General features: G+C 43.4%; 2 protein-coding genes across 11 annotated transcripts in view; one reads left to right on the top strand and one right to left on the bottom strand.

The window, feature by feature from the left end:
* Positions 1–6,883, top strand: part of LOC106809550 (serine/threonine-protein kinase Doa-like) — a 104,828-nt gene extending 97,945 nt beyond the window's left edge. For 8 of the 10 annotated variants that reach the window (XM_014812676.1, XM_014812690.1, XM_014812667.1 and 5 more), the window contains 6 exons: positions 591–715; positions 1,350–1,479; positions 1,638–1,720; positions 2,254–2,421; positions 2,668–2,810; positions 3,501–6,883. In XM_014812676.1, the coding sequence (XP_014668162.1) occupies positions 591–715; positions 1,350–1,479; positions 1,638–1,720; positions 2,254–2,421; positions 2,668–2,810; positions 3,501–3,615 (764 nt within the window). In that variant the 3' untranslated portion in view covers positions 3,616–6,883. Of the gene's footprint in view, positions 1–590; positions 720–1,349; positions 1,480–1,637; positions 1,721–2,253; positions 2,422–2,667; positions 2,811–3,500 lie in introns of those variants that run through there. The other 2 variants (XM_014812684.1, XR_001393889.1) reach the window with 2 other exon arrangements.
* A 464-nt stretch (positions 6,884–7,347) lies between these two features.
* Positions 7,348–19,907, bottom strand: part of LOC106809655 (protein archease-like) — a 14,286-nt gene continuing 1,726 nt past the window's right edge. Inside the window, exons 2-7 of the mRNA XM_014812822.1 lie at positions 17,674–17,698; positions 9,807–9,849; positions 9,526–9,604; positions 8,764–8,846; positions 8,350–8,439; positions 7,348–7,873 (exon numbers count right to left, since the gene is read on the bottom strand). Of these exons, the coding sequence (XP_014668308.1) occupies positions 7,784–7,873; positions 8,350–8,439; positions 8,764–8,846; positions 9,526–9,604; positions 9,807–9,849; positions 17,674–17,698 (410 nt within the window). The 3' untranslated portion in view covers positions 7,348–7,783. The remainder of the gene's footprint in view (positions 7,874–8,349; positions 8,440–8,763; positions 8,847–9,525; positions 9,605–9,806; positions 9,850–17,673; positions 17,699–19,907) is intronic.

The raw sequence follows: 19,907 nt of genomic DNA, 5'->3' as shown, positions 1-19,907 counted from the left end.
AATTACAAAATAATAAATCCAATAAAAATAAGTTATCCATATTAACTTGTGATTATATTAGCATGTCTCCGCTTTTGGGGCTGCGTTATTAGTTATTATTTGAGAATTTTCAGTACATTTTGAGTAGTGAATGATTCTAATTAGATTGATCTACAGACTACTGATGTTTGATACTCGTACTTCTAGAACTATATACATGCCATGCCTGCTTCTCTGCAGCCAACATTTTATGCATAGTAAATCCTAGTCACTAGTACTGTGATTTGTGGCTAGATGCAAAAGCAGGAATACATATGGGCTCTGGGAGTTTATACTAATATACCCAACATGCTATGATAGCAGAATCTTATCTTTTAAATAACTATTCTAAAACTGCTATTCCTTCACCGCATAGCTGATATGATTCATCCAAGAAGAAATTCTGAATCCAGTACAGTGACGCCTAGCTGGGAAGCAGACGAGGCCCATAGTTACTTATAGCCCCAGTTAAATAAAAAAGTGTGTACTTTCTAAGGTGATTGCTATCTTGAATATAGCATTTCTTTCATTTTATCATCTTTAAAAGGAGACCGTTTCTGTCTGTTTTACAGTTCTGCATGGCAACCAGCTTACCCATACGGACCTGAAGCCAGAGAATATCCTATTTGTTTCCTCCGAATACATGATTGAACAAATCCCCAAACGGGTGAGTAGTTCTCGCAGCAGACATAAACAGGTGAGTGACAATAAGGGCGTTGCTGCCCGTCTGCTTTTAGTTACTGCGAGTGAACACAGAACCTTGGATGCCGTAAACAAGTAACGGCTTTAGTTGATTTGTTACATGCACGCATACCATATTATATTCGTACTTTCTTTCTTTCTTTGTTTTTTTGCATGTACAGTATTTTGGGTTAACTTTCTGTTTGATAAGGTACCAGATATTTATATGCATTGTGATTGGGTTATTGAACTTTTTATAACATAGGGTTGGTAGAAAAGGCTATTGTGTAGCAGTTCCTCAATGTTTTGTTGTTTTGTTTCGTGTTAATATTGCTATTTATTTCAATTTCCAAAATTGTTGAATTTTTTATTACAATTATTATCATTACTATATTTATTATTTATATTATTATTATTATTGTTGTTGTTGTTGTTGTTGTTGTTGTTGTTGTGCGATTGCATGCACATAATATATGATCATGATGATACATTCTGATAGCATTTACTCCTTTTTGAATAATATAACGACTTTAAAAAAAATATTGTTACAGTAACAAGCATGCACCCCATATTGTGTAATACACATCCTTGCATTAACCCATGCATTTTATCCCTCTATTATATGCTTGTTTCATTGTTATCCTACGTAGAAAAAAGAATTCAAGCGGGTGCAAAACACAGAAATCCGTCTGATTGACTTTGGCTCAGCAACATTTGACCATGAGCATCATAGCACCATAGTATCAACGAGACACTACAGAGCGCCAGAGGTGATATTAGGTACATATCTGCACATTTATATATATCTGTAACATTATGTGCATATTGATATGTACATGTCTGTGATATTAGATAAATATTTATATTATGTATATGCAGCAGTGACATTATATGCAGATATGTATATATCTAATTTTTATTTTATTTTATTTCAACAGAACTAGGATGGTCACAACCATGCGATATATGGAGCATTGGTTGTATTATATTTGAACTTTACCTAGGTATCACCATGTTCCAGGTAAGTGTTCATTCCTTGTGGATAATAATATTATAGATTACTGCTTGAGTGCAAGATCAATAGTAATCTAGTACTTTAAAACCATGATTTACAAACAAACAAGTATATTACGGAAATAGCTACACCCAGGTTTTGTTGTAAGCCGACTTTATGAACTATTAACACTAACAGTTGTCGAATAGAATTAAAGCTGACATTCGTAATCAAAGCACATTACCCAATTAAGGGTAAGAATGTAGCCTAAAATGTCTGAAACTACTATTGTATACAGAGGTTATTGCGTGAGAAAAAATTTCCAGGCCTAAATATCTGGTTGTTAAGAGCGTATAATCATATCCTCGCCAACATTCCCAACATTGCGAAAACAGAAATCTACCTAAAGTTTCTATGCTATCGCACCATACACCATTTTTCGTGATGCACGGAATTTCCGGGATACGCAGAAAGTTGTGCCCCATCGTGTGTGCCGGCAATCATGGCGCTAATAAACGCTGATAACGTGTAATCATGTACTTTTTGCGGTTTTCGTGCAGACTCACGACAACCGCGAGCATTTAGCGATGATGGAGCGCATCTTGGGTCCACTGCCTTACCGACTCTGTCGGCGGTCGAAGACCAAGTACTTCTACCACGGCCGGCTGGAGTGGGATGAGCGCAGCCCCGCTGGTCGCTACGTCAAAGATAATTGCAAGCCCTTGAAGGTACTTATATTAGAAGCAGTCATGAAGTGTGGGAAGAAGTGATGATGGGCGTGAAGTCTGGATGCGTCAAGCAGCAACTAGTGATGCATCTAATGAGATGGCGATGTAATACTGTACACGACAATGGGTGCGAGCTATTGAAGCACCGGGGAGAAACTATGAGGGACCTAGAAAAATGGGGGTGGGGTGTGGTATACACGTGGTGTGTGTGACGGCTCTCCTGATTGCGCGTCTGCTTCCTTTCAGAGGTACGTCATCAGTGACGATGATGAGACGCGGGAACTGTTTGACCTCATCTCGCACATGCTCGACTACGACCCGTCAGTCCGCATCACACTCAAAGATGCGTTGAAGCATCCGTTCTTCGACCGACTGCCGATGGAACATAGGTTAGACACCGACCGTTCAAAAACCTACAGGCGCGAGCGCTCACATAGTCTGAGCCGATAGCATGTGCTCAAGCATCCAGAGCTAGTTTGTGTGTGAACGTAGCGCCATCCATCACGACCTTGTCTCGGAGTGAAAGGCCATTCAGGGGAAAAATGCAGCTCCAATGCTGGACCCTTACTGGAATATGTGCCAGTTGTCTAGTACTTGGCATTGTAGGGGGCAACAGAGCAGAAGTGGCTGTCATGCGGTTGCATTTGGTGCTAGTCTGCAGTAGGCAGCAGCGTCCAGTAGAATTTTGTTTGGGATGCTGCTGACACTGCTCAGTGTTAGACACACTGTATCATGTACATACGTTTTTAAGAGATAGTCATGCTCTGTGTCCACCTGCGTTTTACGCCATATTTGTTCGACACTTTTTTCGGTTCTGCATAGATATCCTCTAGAGTATGTTAGTCTAAGATACTCCTTATATTGTTCGCGAACATGATGGGACGGTCACCGAAGATGCAGGACGATTAGTTAGCGTGTGTTGGCATCGATAGATTGAATAATGCGTGTGACCTCTAATTCTATTTTCCCGCTCGTACACTCAGCACACCCTATCCATTCTGCCAGTGATGGCACACTCTTCACGCATCAGGGAAAGTGCTGCTTCTTCAACGACTGACATGTTTTTCTCACTTCTCCAGGGTGCCTCCTGGTAGAGCTGGCGCAGAGAAGTATAACTCATGCACGTTATTCAATCTAAGGTCGTCATCACCCGCACCCCATCCCATGCAAACAGCAGCACAGTACTACTGGTGACGAGTGGCCAAGGGCCTGCTGTCAACCACGCAAGCGCGAGTCAGCAGGAGCGGAGACCAAGTGAACATGTCTTTCCACAGTGTAGCCTGTGTGCTGAAGTCTCTCATTGTTATGCCTTTGCATTGCGAGTTGTCGCTAGTCGTAGTAGTTGGCGTTGTAAACACTGATGTGTTTCCGCTTTGGATTGCCTGGTTGGTTTTTCTTCTCCTTCTTCTTCCCCTTCTTTTTTTCTGTTGATCTGCTCCCCTAGTTCTTGCTTAACCTAGGTTTCACTATACAAATTAGCACAGCATACAATAATTTCTGCAAAATGAAACTAACAATTGACTCAGTTTTAGTAATGCTATAAATTCTTTTATTTTAGAAAAAGTAGATCAAGTTATATGTATCGAGTCCTTTTTTGGAAAGAAATAGTGAGAAACACGTGCACTAACCTGAGTATAATTTCAATGCAGAAATTGCAATCTCAATCATAAATCGTCTGACCAACACAACTTAAAGTAATGAATAAACTTTCTTTACTTCAACCGGAGGTGAATAAGCTATTAATGTTGCGTTCTGTACAGTGTTCAAAGGTAAAACGACATTTGTTAAGCTGAACACCCTCGTCTCGACTATTGCACCCCTTTGAACTTGGAACTAATTCGCATTGTATGTCTCCTGTGCAAACGCAATCATTGGTGGCTGTATAATGCGAGGACAGACCATGTTTCGCTGCTAGGATATGTTCTCGCGAAGCCTATACGTGACAGAACATGCTAGTTTGAGTGAGTAGGCAATAAAGTTACTAGCATAGACTGTGATCGTTACAGTTGGGGATTTAGCTTGGCCACAAATATTCTCCACATCAGGGCAAGCCATGTAATATTTATTTGAACAATTAGTACAACTAATATTTTATGGAAATTAAATATCTATTATACATAGTTTCCTTTCTAAAATCTCTTACGTTTGACCCGGATGTAAATGTTTTATCGTACATTATTTGAACTACCTTTTACTGCTCTTATTATTAATTCATTAATTCATTCGGGCATTCAAAAGATTTTTTATAGAATAGTTATTTATAACAGTATAATAGTGTATTTTTGTTCGATTAACATATAACACTATAATTTCTCTATGAGAATTGTTTTGTGTAATGCTAAGTTAAAATCTAATCAGGATCATCAACCGTCTTGAACAAGTGGAAGTAGTGTACTGGGGCTAATCTCCCTTTCTTTTTATCTCCTGCAGTCTGTATTATATTTGGAAACTAGGCTATTGGTACTTGGGTAGCAGTCACGGATATATCCTCTCTCGTACTCTAAATTGCTCGCCACACAAACTTGTAATAAAACGTTATATTTTATCGTGAGATCTTTAGGACGTGGAAGGAGTCTAGAATTTCAATGTCAAATCTTTTACAGTTATTTTATGTACGTATAACGTTTGTGAAGTGGCGTTAGAAAACCATTTTCATTGTTTACCTGTACTTGTGCTTTAAACCTAATCAGTTCCCATGTTCTGTAAGTCTTATGTCGGCTTGGCAGAAAATTGCTATACTCCTATTTTTACTGATCTATGTCTCGTATCCTTTGACCTACTCGAAATGTCATTTCGTCAATTAGGACTTTTATGACTTATGATGTTTATTTTCAGGCAATGAAGGTGTACCCTTTTCTTCCTTTGGCTGATCAGACTGTGACTTTATATGATAGATGCACTCAATCTGCTGTAATTTACCAGTATTATGTTACTCTGTGTATGTTTGATTGGCTCAAATATGTTGCAATTTTCCTTGTATGCCATTTTTGTTACTGGTAAACAAAAAATGACGTGCGTAGAATTTACACGTGAAACTTGGGTTCACTTGCACTTGTATAGCCTGGTAGGATAGTACCTTTTATAACCAGTGTCCATAAAAGTAATTAGCGCCAAAGACGTGTTAAAGTATGTTTGCCAGGTAGACATGCCTGACTCTGCTTTACTTCCAAGTATCCCTTAACATTGTTCTAGCAATTCGCTGCTAACAACACAGTGGGGAAGAATGTAACCATGAATAGACGAGATCTTGAGCATCTAAGAGTCGAATAACATCAACCTCGTTGATTTAACTTTAGCTAGTTTAACACGTAACACGGTGTTCGTCTTCAATATACCACTAATGTGGCACCCGTGAATGATGACAGAGTTGTGTGCACGAGTCCGATTGTGCATAGGTCTGCCACCGGTACATGCATCATATTTTGAAAGCATGCGCGTGTGTGGTATAAGTGGATGCGTGTGTATGCGTGCGTGCGTGCGTAATAGAGTTGTAGTTCTTCTATATCACATATATGTATAGGTAAATGCTGGTCTGCAACAGACTGATTTGCAGTGTTATATTTTGTAAATAATAATAATGAGCTCACGACGCTATACAATGTAAGTATTGAAGTTATGTATTTAGTGTGTGTGCGTGAGAGACAGAGCACGCGAGAGAGAACGTGATTTTTATGGCTAGGTAGGAAAATTTGTAAGTGCATGACCACAAAGCAGAATGCTTTTGTTGAAATTAACAACTTGCAATATTCTGAGGCACACGTAGTGGCTAGTTGTACCTCTGATTGCTATGAGTGCAGCTGCGGAGAATGTGTGTATTTCAGGCTTCATTCCACGAGCGGCGTTTGCAGAGTTCTGTGGCGATATGACAGTACATGTGGCGTAGCTGGAGAGTGTATCAAAATCTGCAGCACTGACGACTTTTGCTTTGTAGTGGCCTCGTGTAAGCAGTTATGTACTATTTTACAGCCAATTAGGTGCAACAGATAACATACACTTGTATATTAGCAGGAGAGTCACATCCAACAAGCATTTCGTTTACAAAACTGATGGTGCAATTGATTTGTGGCGATTTTAAGCTATTGAAATTTCAACACGCTGTCAGATACCACACATGACTGTATAATGTATTTAAAGTCGAGTGTGGCGACTCAGTATTAATGAGCATCTGACATTTGTATTTTTCTCAATTCACTCATGGTAACTATCTGCAGACAATGTAATGAGGCCAAATCGAGGTGTTAGGGGCTTTGTATTAATAATTTGTGGAGTCCTTGGATTGGATCATTGCTAACCTGTTAGTGACATTAAAGATAGCTATTTGCAAAGAAAGCCCATCATAATATGAAGATTTTCCTATAGCATTTTGTAAGGTCCTGTAAAATTTGTTACCTAATTCTGCTAAAATGAATTAGCAGGTGGTAAAATGATTGGAAATAAATACCTATCTTTTATGACAAAAGTATTCTTATCGTTAGTGTTTTATTGGTTCAACGTTACAACCTGTATGAATCTGGATTTTAATAAATGGTCGTGATTGCATTCTTCTTTTCACCTTTTTACATTCTTCTGTTCATTCTGGGATTTAAAAAATAGACGGTGAGATGTAACTGAAGCCCAGTCACTAGCTTGGGATGCCTCCGAGTACGGGTGTGGCCGCTATATTCCATCCAATCAACATGAAGCAAATGAGAGCAACTGGTGGCTCCTCAGAACCACGTTTCCACGACAATACGTGTGCCTGCGACTAAACGGGTGCCTGATGGCATTAGTTTCACATGTGCTACTTTCTGTGATTAAACATCTCACATTAACACAATGTCAGGGTTAACTATTGAGAGTGGGTTTCATCTTACCCTGGTCCTCATAATTGGCCATAACATACAGACGTTTTCGCAGTGTAAGAAAGAAAATAGTAAAGCCAAACCATACTAGTTTGCATCGTATCAATGCCTATGTATTATATATCACAGCAATAAAAGTACCATGCAAGTGGCCATCTCCAGAACCACTGCTGCTATGGCCATAAAGCTTGATCGATTTATTTTACTAATTTCATAGCACTCATCACCTGTTATTTCAGCTCAAAATTCACATGGCATTATACCAAATCTTTTTTGTTATGTCATATAAATATATTAATAAGTAACACTACACACGCATGCCATCCACACATTCACACATTCACACACACAAACTCATGACCATTTACACACACAGGGTCATACATATCTGCACATACAAAATTCCTCTATCTTATCATTGAGTAATATTCATATCAAACCTGCAGTAAACAAAACAAAAATTGCAGGTAAACTAAAGTACAAAAGCACTGCAGTAGCATATAAGTGACTAATAACACCACTTAAATGTCAATGATGAGATAAATTTCGTGTTTATCACTGTTGTCATATATTTGCATGTTGGAGTATGTGATCGCCTTAACCTCTGTTCCCTGCAACAAAGAAACGTATATTTACTACACATGTGTAACAGAGGCCTGGACGGTCTCTACGGATCTCAGCATCAGTGTACTATCTTATTATAAGGGTGTGATTAGCTTATTACTCGACGATATGAATTGATGCATAAAAGGTTCGTGATACACTACTAGTTTCGACTTCTGGTAGTCATATTCAGCTTCTTCCAACTTTAAAACTGATAAATTACCATAAAAGAAAAAACAAAAAAACCAACAGAACAAGTTACAAACAAATTTACCACAATAATTGAACATGGCCTTGCGATAAGTTGTATGTATAAAGCCTAAACAACACGTACATATTTTGAAATGCTTTCTTGATGTACAAGTTTCTACTTGATCTAGGGCCAAAACACAAAACCTAGAAAATATAGTCTTTGGGCTTCCCATCCCTTCATTCAATGCCATTTGTTAACATAGTATGTGAGTCATATAGACACTGACATTACCTGGGGATGTTTGCTAATGTCAAATTCCTCTCCGTATCCAATTGCTTTAATTCTAAAGTTTTCTTTGTCAAAATCCGTCACAATAATTTTCTGTAAGGGATCAAAATAAACCAACTAGTACACTAATGGTATTATGAGAATGCACTGTATTATCTTGGAAGCACATGATTGCCAGTGAATTATCTTAATCTGTACACCAACAAGAATACAACATATCTCACACATTGTTAAAAAACGGATACACAGTGACAGATGTAGTATTTGCGCTATATTATCTCAACTATTTAAGTGTAAAATGAGAGAAATACATAGTTTGCCTTGTACACTCCAGCTAATTCATAAGCTTGTGACGTATATGCGATATACATCCTGTATACAGATAAATGATAAAATCAGACCACCAAAAGTGCTCACCCTTGGTATGAAAAATGGCTCAACACTGAAGGCATACAACCACTCATTCATGTATTGGAATAGCAACGACTCGATATCCTCGCCTACAAAGAAAAGCGTGTTTTAGGGAGTGACTGACAGGGGTAACTAACCACAGGGCCTTAAATTTTCTGCAACACAGACCAATAACAACAGTGCACAAAATTACTGTATTTCGCAGATATTACGCGAATTGTACATCGCCTCACTTTGAATGAAATTTATGCTGATAGTGATACACAATAACAATTCCTTTGGCAGTAAAGGCACGTATATGGAGTCAATCATAAATATACGTGGAGCGCATACCTATTTCATTAATGTTGAGAATTCAAAACGACATTTATGTGAGTTGGGTACACCTAACTCAGAGATGCCAACACATATTTGAAGCAATCTGTAGTTTCTGGCCATAAAATGAGTAGTTCGAGGGTCACGTAGTGACCCGAGTTTGCTAGGGGTGTCCGGCATGCCCCCCGGAAAAAATTTTGATTCTGAGATGCAATTTCCTGCATTCTGGGGGTCAAAAATGACAATAATTGAAAAAAAAATATATTTCGATCACAGTGAAATTCGTAGTTTGATACAAACTGGTCGTAGTGGTGCAAAAGGAATAGAAATTCGTATAAAATATGGATAAATCGTAGTGGTTGGCATCTCTGCTAACTCCATACTCTCAATCTAATACTATGCTGATTCTGGATTTAAAAAAAACACTGACTAATTTAGAATTAGTATTATTACCTTCAGCTTCAATTTCTGCAGTAGTCCTCATTTCAACATACTCAATATCAGTCATATAACCAAACATTGCCATACTCGCCTACAAATAAGATAATTATATAGCTCACGATTAGTATTCATGCACAATTGGTGTACATAAGAGATTAAATCTATCATAATTGGCATTTTGCCATTGCATAACAAGTGTAAAATTGTAACCAACCCCTTGATTAAACAATAGGGCCACAAATGAACAGGGATATGCCATTTGTTTCATAAACCCTTATAAAATAGATATATACCTGTTCAAATGCTTCTTTTAAGTCATCACCCCATGAGTGCAATCTGAAAAGGTTGAATACAGGGTTTGAAATTAAGGGCAACAAGCAACAGTTTTGCTGCCTACAATGGTCAGTTTGTTGGTTGACCTTGTTTAGCAACAAATGCTCACGACCAAGAAATTCCTAATAAAATAGTATAAGCACAAAAGGTACATGCAATTTCTGTTGTAACGATGGCCACTTGTTCAGGGTGGTTCTTTTTATAAGGAAGCCAAACGAGCTTCCTTATGGATAGAAGCAATTTCGGATAGTACTGTTTGTAATCCTGATCAGACAGACTTGTTTGTTTTGTCTGTTTGATTATTGTGATAGTGTGATGCTTATTAAATGACAACACAAGGAGCGGTATAGTCCTGTATCCATAGCCGCGGCCTTCCGTCTTCTCTCCCCCCGAGTGTGGCGATTGTGAGATGTACCATTTTCACCCACAGTTGTGCACACTCTTTTCCATTCCCTGAAGGCGTGAAGGTCCATTTATTGATTGCCGGGACGTGGTTGGCTTGGGTGCCTCCATGTCCCGTTGGGGCCACCCTGTTTGCTTTTTCCTGCTTTCTGCAGCCCTTGCGAAATGCTCACTGCTGACCGCATTCTGGAAAACAATCGGGCAACAGCTGTTCCCGCTGACCGGCTCTTGGCAGCTGGGACATCCTCGTCTTAGCGACGCGGATGTGAAGGGGCTGTGGAGAGGGGGTGTTAGCGTTTTCATTTCGGTCTGCTACAATGGACCTTCATCTTGCTTGCTGTCTCATTTGCCCTCCTCCCAGTTCAGTTAAGCTCCTTACGTTCTCTCATCTTTCGGCTCTGACCCCCTTGCCCGGGCTGTTCTTAGTTCTAATCCGCGGAATCTTTCCGCTTTCCTAGTATTCGCGTTGTGCTGCAAACCTCATTTACGCCGGGGTCTGGTATGGCTGGTGTTTTTTCGGAACCTTCTGCGTCGCTCTGCCTCGTGCCCGACGGGCCGACCCTGCGCGCTCAGGGTTTTCCCAGAGGGCTTCATCGGCGACCATCACACAATGAAGGCTTTCAATTTCCTGTTCTAACGATGTCATTCTGAAGACCTGTGGAGACATAATGCAGGAAACATCCGCTTGAACCTGCTCCTCTCCAATAGGTTCACGCCAGAGCCAGTTTCCTTGCAGGCCCAAGGACATGATTCTCTTTGTCTTAAGTCCATTGCCCTCAGAACAAAAAGCTCATGTCTCGCGTCTCCTTTCCTATCCTGTGGCAGCCGTTGGATAGTTCCTGAAAGAGAGGCTGTGCGTCCTTTCTACGATAGTGTGAGCGCAGGATCTTTCGTAGCGTAGGGGGAGATCAAAGCCCTGCTCTCCCTTGCCGGTAGCTCTGGTCGCAGGCCAGGCTTATAGACCTTGATGACCTGCTCCGTCACCTCCTCCTCTTGTGAATCCCTTTCGCAGTCCTCTGTCAACCTGGCGATCAGGCCGGAAATGATAGGCGGTCCTATCTGCTGCGGGCTCCCTATCTGCCCCATCTACCTAAACTCTCGACGAAGCGGATACGTTTCCAATATGGAGCGGGACGCAGGGAATTCTTCTATTGTATCTGGGGCCGTTGATTGGTGTTGTGCTCCGGCTGCGCCACTTGCGTATTTGGGCCAGGCTTTTCATCAGGACCCTCCCCATTACCCTCTTAACCAGTACCTCCTTAACACTAACATACTGCCTCACCTTCGTCTTCATGATTCCTCAAACCTTTTTCACTGCTCAGGTAGCGTTGGAGGAGGCCGTTAGCAGTCCCGCCAGTCCTTCGCCTTAAGCCTTAGTGATGTCTGCTCTCCAGGCGCTCTCTCGCAGGTCTTAGCCAACCTCGATGAGCTCTCCTCAGTGCCCGCCTCTCGCAATCCCGAGCACATCCGGCCATCATACTCCGCCCATTATAAGCCATCTTGTTGATGACTGTGCTGTTTGGGTTGCACGTAGCTAAGGTTACTGCCTCCTTTAGGGTAGACGTCACCAAGCCGGTGGTCCGGTCGATAGTTTGGATGATCGCCTTAGCTAGTACAACTGCAGGACGCCTGCAGACATTACAGGGAAGCTATAACACATCCGGGTGTGCGCCTCCAGAATGGTACAACACGCCCTATACGGGTACGGGAGCTAAAATGCTAAAAGATGGGAAAGAAACCACAATTACTTGGGTTGTTGAAAATGGCGTCAGCATCTTGGAATAGACCACATCCACACTAATCATTGTTCTCTCATCTTCGAGTCTCTGTCGCACTCTTTACCATTTTCCCGGGGGGTTAGCGTACTTTTCCATTGCCATTAAATAAACAAAATTATGGTCGGGGGGGTCATAATTGCCACAGTATTCCGAGTTATCTCGTTTGTGATTCGCAGGATTGGCGCCACCTAACTGAGCGCGGCTTTGTTTTAGAGCAGTTACTGCGAGCAGGTGCGAAGCAGATTGACACCATGTTTGCCCGTGACTATACTTGGCTGTTCGTAACGNTCTGTCTGATCCAGGATTACACTGCTTCCCCAGCCAGAAAAGATGTCGTCACCTCCGACATTTCAAACACACACGCAAATCGCGTCTATTTCAAGATGCGGCCCACAGAACTCTATTTACATGCTGTCATTTGATCAGTCCGCTATCCTTTCACTTAATTTAAACTGCTGTACATATTGACGATGGAGACATTAATGGGTGGCGCAGTCCTAGAATATATAACAATCACATTCGCAGTCAGAAAGACCTTAAATGTAACAACATTTACCAATTCATCATATGACGAGAAGGATCAGACTCGTGGCAATGTCCTCTGAAGCTGAAGTTCCGTCATGGTGGATGCTGGTGGTGCACTTGTACTTTCACGACCAAGTGCAACAAAGCGTTATTGGCAGGGTGTCATTACCCTGTTTACCCACCAGCTTCCCTGTTACACCGGCGCGTGAAATTTTTCCAACTCTCAGTCTCCTACCATTGAATCTCCGCCAAGATTTTGAATCATAATCGTGCGAGAAAGCAAGTAAAAATAAAACAGTTAATGAAGGTGGTTTTCCCTGGTCAAATCAAGACTACATTCAAGACCGTACATATATACGTCCATCAATTTTACTTAATTTCTGAGCCAAAACCTGTTGTCGCAGCGTTGAAAAGACGGCCCACGCTCGCCGTCCATCACTTGCCGGCGGCACCAACATGCTGGGGTCCTCCATGGTCTGGGTGTGTACGGAGGTCCCATCAGCGAACGGCCATGGATGCATCTGAGGATCCATCCATCAGCATGTGCACCTGGTGGCTGGGTGACTGGTGATGAGAGTATAGGTGGGCCAAGTAGCCCGTGGAATTTGTAATAGGGTGACCTTGCGGGGAGGTTGGTAACGGCATACTGTAACGAGTTATTTAGAGGTACTAATTGTCGAGGTGTAAAATAGGGTGAACGAAAAATGATCAAACTCAGGGCGTTTTTGGTGGGATTGTACCACATCCTTCTTGCAGGGGGTGAAGGGATGGTTGCCCAACTTGGTCATATGTGAAACGGAGGTCGACTGTCTGGTTCCTGTGGTCGTCGCTTCAAAAAAGGCTCAGAGCATCATTCATGCCAGTCATCATTGACGCATCTAAACTGGTACTTCTTGGCTCTGGTATAGGGCATTCTACTTCCGGCCTACAGACTCTGAGCATGCAAAAAGGTAGAAGGCGGTCGATTTTGGGTTTTGCCGTTCCAAACATGGGGCATGGGTTGTGGGGTCATCTTCACAGGGACGCCTGATCTGCAGGGCGACAACTGGGGGCTTTCATGCTGCGCAGCCTCGGGCGCTCAGGTTGGACAGTGACGGAATTCTTATTTCTTCATCGCTCTCCGTGCCACATCTTGCTCTGCCGGAGCGCGTGCTCCCTAAGGACGTTCTTCGACGCTGCTCGACGAGTTTTTCAGTGTAATCGTCGGGTCTTGGCGTCGGGCCTATCTTGATCTGATCTCGCACTTCCGCTTGGGGTTTCAACGGTTTTTCCGAGAGCATGCACAAGGGAGCAACAGTTCCGATGGAGGCGACTTCGCTCTTTCCCCCTGGACCACTTTCTGGTCTCACTTCGTACCAACGAGCAAGTCGTCTCCCCATCTGTTTTACGCCACACGATAATACTCGGCTCTCCCAGTAATCTTTCAGCTTCTAGGCTGGTCCCCTCGTTTCGTTGCATTATTTCGGACCAGAACACGATCTCCAGGCGACAGGCTGGCTGGGCAGTTCTTCCAGCCCTTAATATGTATAACATTGGGATTTCCCTTCGTCCTGCCGTTTGACACATGTCTTGGTAGCAATGTCATACGCTTGATTCCATCGCACGTAAGACATAAATCCCTCCGAGTAGAGTTAGGTGTGTTCCCCTGTTTCCCAGCGATCGCAGTCCGAAGGCAACGGTCTATGGGGAGCCGTGGGATGGCGAAACAACAGTCATTTAACAATGGTGAATATCCAGTTGATTATTCCTAGTACAATTGAAGGCATCGTTACCAATATAATACAGCGACAGCCCTCCAATCCACTTTTCTGTTCTCAATAATCTTCGTGGTAAGCAACGGCCACTCAGAAAGGCCCGCAAGGTCGCGCCAACATTCCCCAAACGATACACATGAACCTTTCAACCTGGCCATTTCCCCTGAGGCGTGATATGGGGTTGTTCCGGGTGAAAATGCCTGAGTGCTCTGTAGAACACGTCCGACCAGGTGTTTCTCAAACAGAAACCTGCCCAATCATATTTAGAACAACAACGGAGCACCGTTGGGGAAGCAAATAACCAGAAGTGTGTTGAAGATGATATCAGCCACCCCCCCGGCTGTTCGTCCACTCTTGTTTCCTTGTTGGGTAGGCCATGGGCAACCGAGTGAAGTGGTCCACACACAAGAATATACTGCGTACCCTTCCTTTACTACGCCTACAAGTGGAACGAAAATCGACGTGCGGATCACCAAGCTCAAAAGGTGAGTGTTGAGATAGGGCCAGGGAGCTCTGATCACTCTTTGTGGTGTCTTCTGCTTTAAGAGCAGGGACACCCGTTGGGTGATGTAATTGGTAGATGTCGGTTTCTCCATGTTTTGACCAGTAAGAACCTTTCACAGGGCCCAGGTGCGACCGACTTTGTCTGGGCCGAAATGTCCCATATGGTTTGTGAAGCTCTGTGTAAACAAAGTTGTTTATATTGAGCCGGCGAGGACCGAGTTGGTTGTAGGTGGCAGTTCTTCGGCGCGAAGGATCCATTCATCGATCTATCGTCAGGTTCTTCTCGAATTTTGACAAGCCTCTTTTGGGTAGACGTCTGTCTCTCTTGTTTCGGTTTGGTTGCTTTCCATTATGCTATTTCGTGTGAAATGGCGGGTCTCGTTCTCTCGCTTGCTTGATGTCCTTGCAGAGCTGATCTAAATTCAGGCTGGTCGTCAAATTTCCCATCTCGTCCACTCACGCGCCGCCAAGCCGGGCAGCGACCCCAGCGCATGCCAGCGCGGATGGCCCATCTGAGCCTGGCTATAGGACCCTGACACAGCGATGCCGAAAGCTGTACCCGGGTAAGGTCCCGGATATCCGAGGCGCGAACCGCAGTAACACCTGCGGGTACCACTCTTGGGTATTTGTATGGTTAAGGCTTTCTATAGATTAGGTTACGGTGTAGGAGAGATAGAGCGTAGGGTGTCCCCGGGCGCTTGGAGTAGGAGACGCAGTCATCGCGCTACCTATCCATGGCTGGATCCGTCATGGTGCCTTGTTTCACCTTCCACACCTTGGTGACGCATGGGGATCAGTGGAGGGGCGGATTTCTTCTGAGTACTTTGGCGCGACCATATTGTGATGACAGACGAGGGGATGCTTCGTTGACAATGTATCCAGCCATCCGCGTTTAGCCCGTCGTCTCCCGGGTCCGGTACCGCCTTATCGTGGAAAGGAAAGTCAGGCAGAAGCTTCCAACCTCACCGTAAAGCCTGTCGGCCAAGTTGAGTCGTGGTTGAATGAGGACATAAGTTGAGGCGGATTGTTGTCCGTCGAACACCGCCTTGTGAACTGTGAGAGTAATAGAGGAGTCTCTGAACCGGTCCGATCGCCCACTCAAGAGGCAGAGAAAACGCGTGAGGCGCCAGTACGGCTCCGCTAAGTGATTAGATATATACGGCTAACCAGGCGTACGCCTTCGCGCGCACGTACCATCCAACTTTCCAGGAGTGAAGATTGATATTTCTTCTCCTGCAGGGGGTCCAGGGTCCTGGATCTGCATAAGCATTATCGCATGCTTCCGTCCATTGGTGCTGGTAGAGAACCCCGCTCCTAAGCCATCATTCCGACGCGCCGTCAGTGTGCAAGACAAAAGGCTTCTCAAAAGTCCGGATACGCCCATGATTGGAGCGCTGTACCGTAGGTTGTCTATCAGCCCGTTCAGGGATAGTTCTTGGTGATCTTTGTCCATGATGGGGTGGCTTGAAGGAAGGATGTGGTTCACTTTTCTTCGCCGGCTGTCCGCTTCTTGCGTGGCTGTATCCTGGTGAGCATGGCAAGGAGGTTATACAGTGGTCCAGCTCTTCTTGAGAAGTCTGGATATACTTTTCGGTAGACCACAACCAGGAGTCCTAGTACTTTCGGTCTCAGCTCACCAAGCCAGTCTTGGGTCCTTCTTCAGAAGAGCCCTCTACACCCTCACCATCCAAGATGGGCTCTGAGCGGTGCACCTCAGCAAGACACCACATTCTAACTCTAGGTGACTTCACGCTCCTCTCAAAGAACGGCATTTGGTACTTGGCTTGAGTTTTATGCCCCTTTTTTCAATCTCTGTAAGGACGTTGTTGGCAGGTGCTGACATGGCGTTAAACTTTGCGACTGTAGACCAGTAATCATCGAGGTAGACATGGCATATTCAACCAGTGAGCTCCTCCAGACAACTCTCCATCACATCTTTGACAAGACTGCCGGGCATTTGTGAAGTCCAAATGGGATCCCAAGATTCCACTCATACAGAACCCCAGTGGGAGTTGATGAAAGCTGTCATGTTGCTTGCATTCCTCTCCGGTAACAATCCTTGCGTGGGTACGCCTTCCTTGATCGAGAGTGGAGAACCACTGGTCTCCTCCAAGGCTGTCAAGGAACACCTCTTGTATCCGGGGAGGGTGTCTAACTCGGGAATCGTCTTTGGCTATTCATGCCCGATAAATCTATGCATTAGTCGTAATGATTACAGACTTGTTTGTTTTGTCTGTTTGATTATTGTGATAGTGTGATGCTTATTAAATGACAACACAAGGAGCGGTATAACGTTACGACAAGCGCAAGTATATTCACGGCAAACTGGTGTACATGCTGGCTCGCAACTGCTCGCAAGTAACTGCTCTAAAACAAAGCCCCTCAGTTAGGTGGCGCCATCTGGCGAATACAAACGAGATCAATCGAATACTGTGACAATTATGACCCCCCCCATTTTGTTTTATTTAATGCAATGGGAAAGTAACCTAACCCCCCGGGAAAATGGAAGAGTCCAGAGACTCGAGATGAGAGAACAATGAGTAGTGTGTGATTGTGGTCATTCCACATGCTGACGCCATTTTCACAACCAAGTAATTGTGTTCTTCCCATCTTTTACCATTTTAGCCCCCTGTACCCGTATAGGGGCGTTACATGTTGGTAGGGAGTGGAACTGCTATGGCTTTCTCAAGTTTTCTGCCTGGGTGAATAAGTTTGCTGCCTGCTTTTCTCTGTGGCAAGCAAATGCTTGCTGTCTAGCAAAAAGTTAATTTCTAACCCTAATGTCTACCATAAAACAGCAATGATGGCTAACTTTAGAGGTCTACAAGTTCAACACAAGACAATAATAGTATACGTCTACTTACTGAACATCAGCTGTATGGTCCAAATCTGTAAGCATAGAAATATTGAATAGAATTGACATATACATGATGACAATGTGTGAGCACAGGCCCTTGGAGGCTCAAGTTTCAAGTTTCAAGAAGAGTAAAATAGCGAAGCAGTTGATGATATTAAGACAATTAAGACAATCTTGATGAGTATTAATACAAATACACATAATTTGACTTGATTCAGTATTAATCATGGCATTATTTTATCATATAAAATTTCCACTACTCTACTTCTACTCTACACACTCACTGTCACACTGACTCAGGACTAACGTCCCAGTGCAGTGCCAGTCAGTGTTCGAAATTCACGTCAGCCCGTCGGCCCGCCGCCGACAGTTTCGATGCCGGGCCTACAGCTTCTTGATAAAACAGGCCCGCTGATCCTACAGCTATTTGATCACCGAAAATTCGAAACACTGAGAAACTGTTACCTGTAGAAATCTTTTCTTGCATATTAACTTCCAGGAATATTTATTTGAAAACTAATCCGTGATAAACCGTGACATACATGTAAACAATGCGTTCGCCCACTGCATATTCGCGCAGCCTGATTGTAAATGAAAGAGCGATAGCCTGGAACCAGCCTTCGAAATTAGTGCCGACCCGGAGGCCCGAGGCCACCAAGTTTTTGCTTCGGCCACCATCTCGGCGAAACTTCCGGTCCTCCTGAACTGCACTTTTTCCCCTCATATTACGCTGAAATACTACGGTTATCGCAACGGCTGTTTAGACAGACTTGTAAACGGGAGGGCATTCTAATACGCTCCGTTCCTGAGCGTAGACGGGGTATCCAAAACATCTAGAGCCGAGGGCATGAACTCCCTCAGCGCATGATTCGCCACACAAACAAAACCTCGTGACAGTCTAAGAAATCGATTGCGGCATGACCCCAGTGTTTTTATGACCGCATAACAATTAGTTCATATATCGCAGGGGTTATCGTGGGGAGTGAGGGCACGACCAATGATACCTGACCGCACGTAATCAAAGCTGTTAACTGAATTTGTCACTTTTCTTTACGTAGAAAGTGGACTATTTTTATTCAGTTAGATATCTAGAAGCAATGTAAACTGTATCAAAATTCTATAGGCACTTGTAACTTTGCGGATGTGCGGCAGCATTGATCTATGCATGGGGGTACCGTGGACTGGGGAGGAGAAAAACGAAAGTAAAACCTTTCCCACAAGCTCCCCCGACATTCCTAGAGCTTGAGATATATTGTTTGACCAACTCTAAGTTACATGTTTGCTGTTAATGCCAATGGTTATTTTTGTATACTATTTTGTTACTCACTGCTAGTAAATAAGCGGACCACCAACTTTTGTGCAGGACCACCAACTTTCTGAAGTTGGTGGTCCTGCTGTCCACTAGATTTTCAGACAAAATTCGAACCCTGCCTGGAACCCTGTTCCAAGCTGCGCACCACAGTGTAGTAAACTAAAGGGCAAGTTGCCAGTCGAGTGCGGAATTAGCTGCGAGTAACATGAAATCGTTTCTCATTGGTGGGTGACCGTGGGTCTGGTCTGAGCAAGTGTCTCAGATTTCGACCAATCGACATGACTGTAAGATCGACACATGGTTAGACTGGTGTAGGTATGACGGCTCCACTCGCAATGTTATGAGACGCTACTACGTTGCTAGATACAATAATGTAACCCAACAAGAGTAGGGTTACAACGCGTACTATAGTTTTCTGTGGAGGCGCCCTGAGTGATTCACTCAGGGCGGTTTTATGGTTAGTTTTTCGAGACTACAACTTCCAAACTGGGTTTATTCTAAACACGAACCTTTCTCCGCTATCCGGGGACTTACTATGTATCACAATACTCTGTATTAAACTAATATAACCTGTTACAAAAATTCGAAGTGACGAGCGGCGAATATACAGAGCGCCATTTCTGTTGACCTGTGATGTACTTCGGTTTGAAGAGCGGATTCACCGAACAATCGGAGGGCGCTGCGTTTGCCGATCGCTATCCGCATTGAAAATGCGTACGTCACAAGTCAACAGAAATGGCGCTCAGTATATTCGCCGCTCGTCACTTCGAATTTTTGTAACAGGTTATATTAGTTTAATACAGAGTATTGTGATACATAGTAAGTTCCAAGATAGCGGAGAAAGGTTCGTGTTGAGAATAAACCCAGTTTGGAAGTTGTAGTCTCGAAAAACGAACGAAAATCTCAGGGCGCCTCCACAGAAAACTATA

Source organism: Priapulus caudatus, unplaced genomic scaffold, assembly GCF_000485595.1.
Source record: "Priapulus caudatus unplaced genomic scaffold, Priapulus_caudatus-5.0.1 Scaffold15, whole genome shotgun sequence".
Classification (NCBI taxonomy): domain Eukaryota; kingdom Metazoa; phylum Priapulida; class Priapulimorpha; order Priapulimorphida; family Priapulidae; genus Priapulus; species Priapulus caudatus.
Note: the sequence above shows the minus strand (reverse complement) of the source record. Positions and strands in the feature narration are given on the sequence as shown.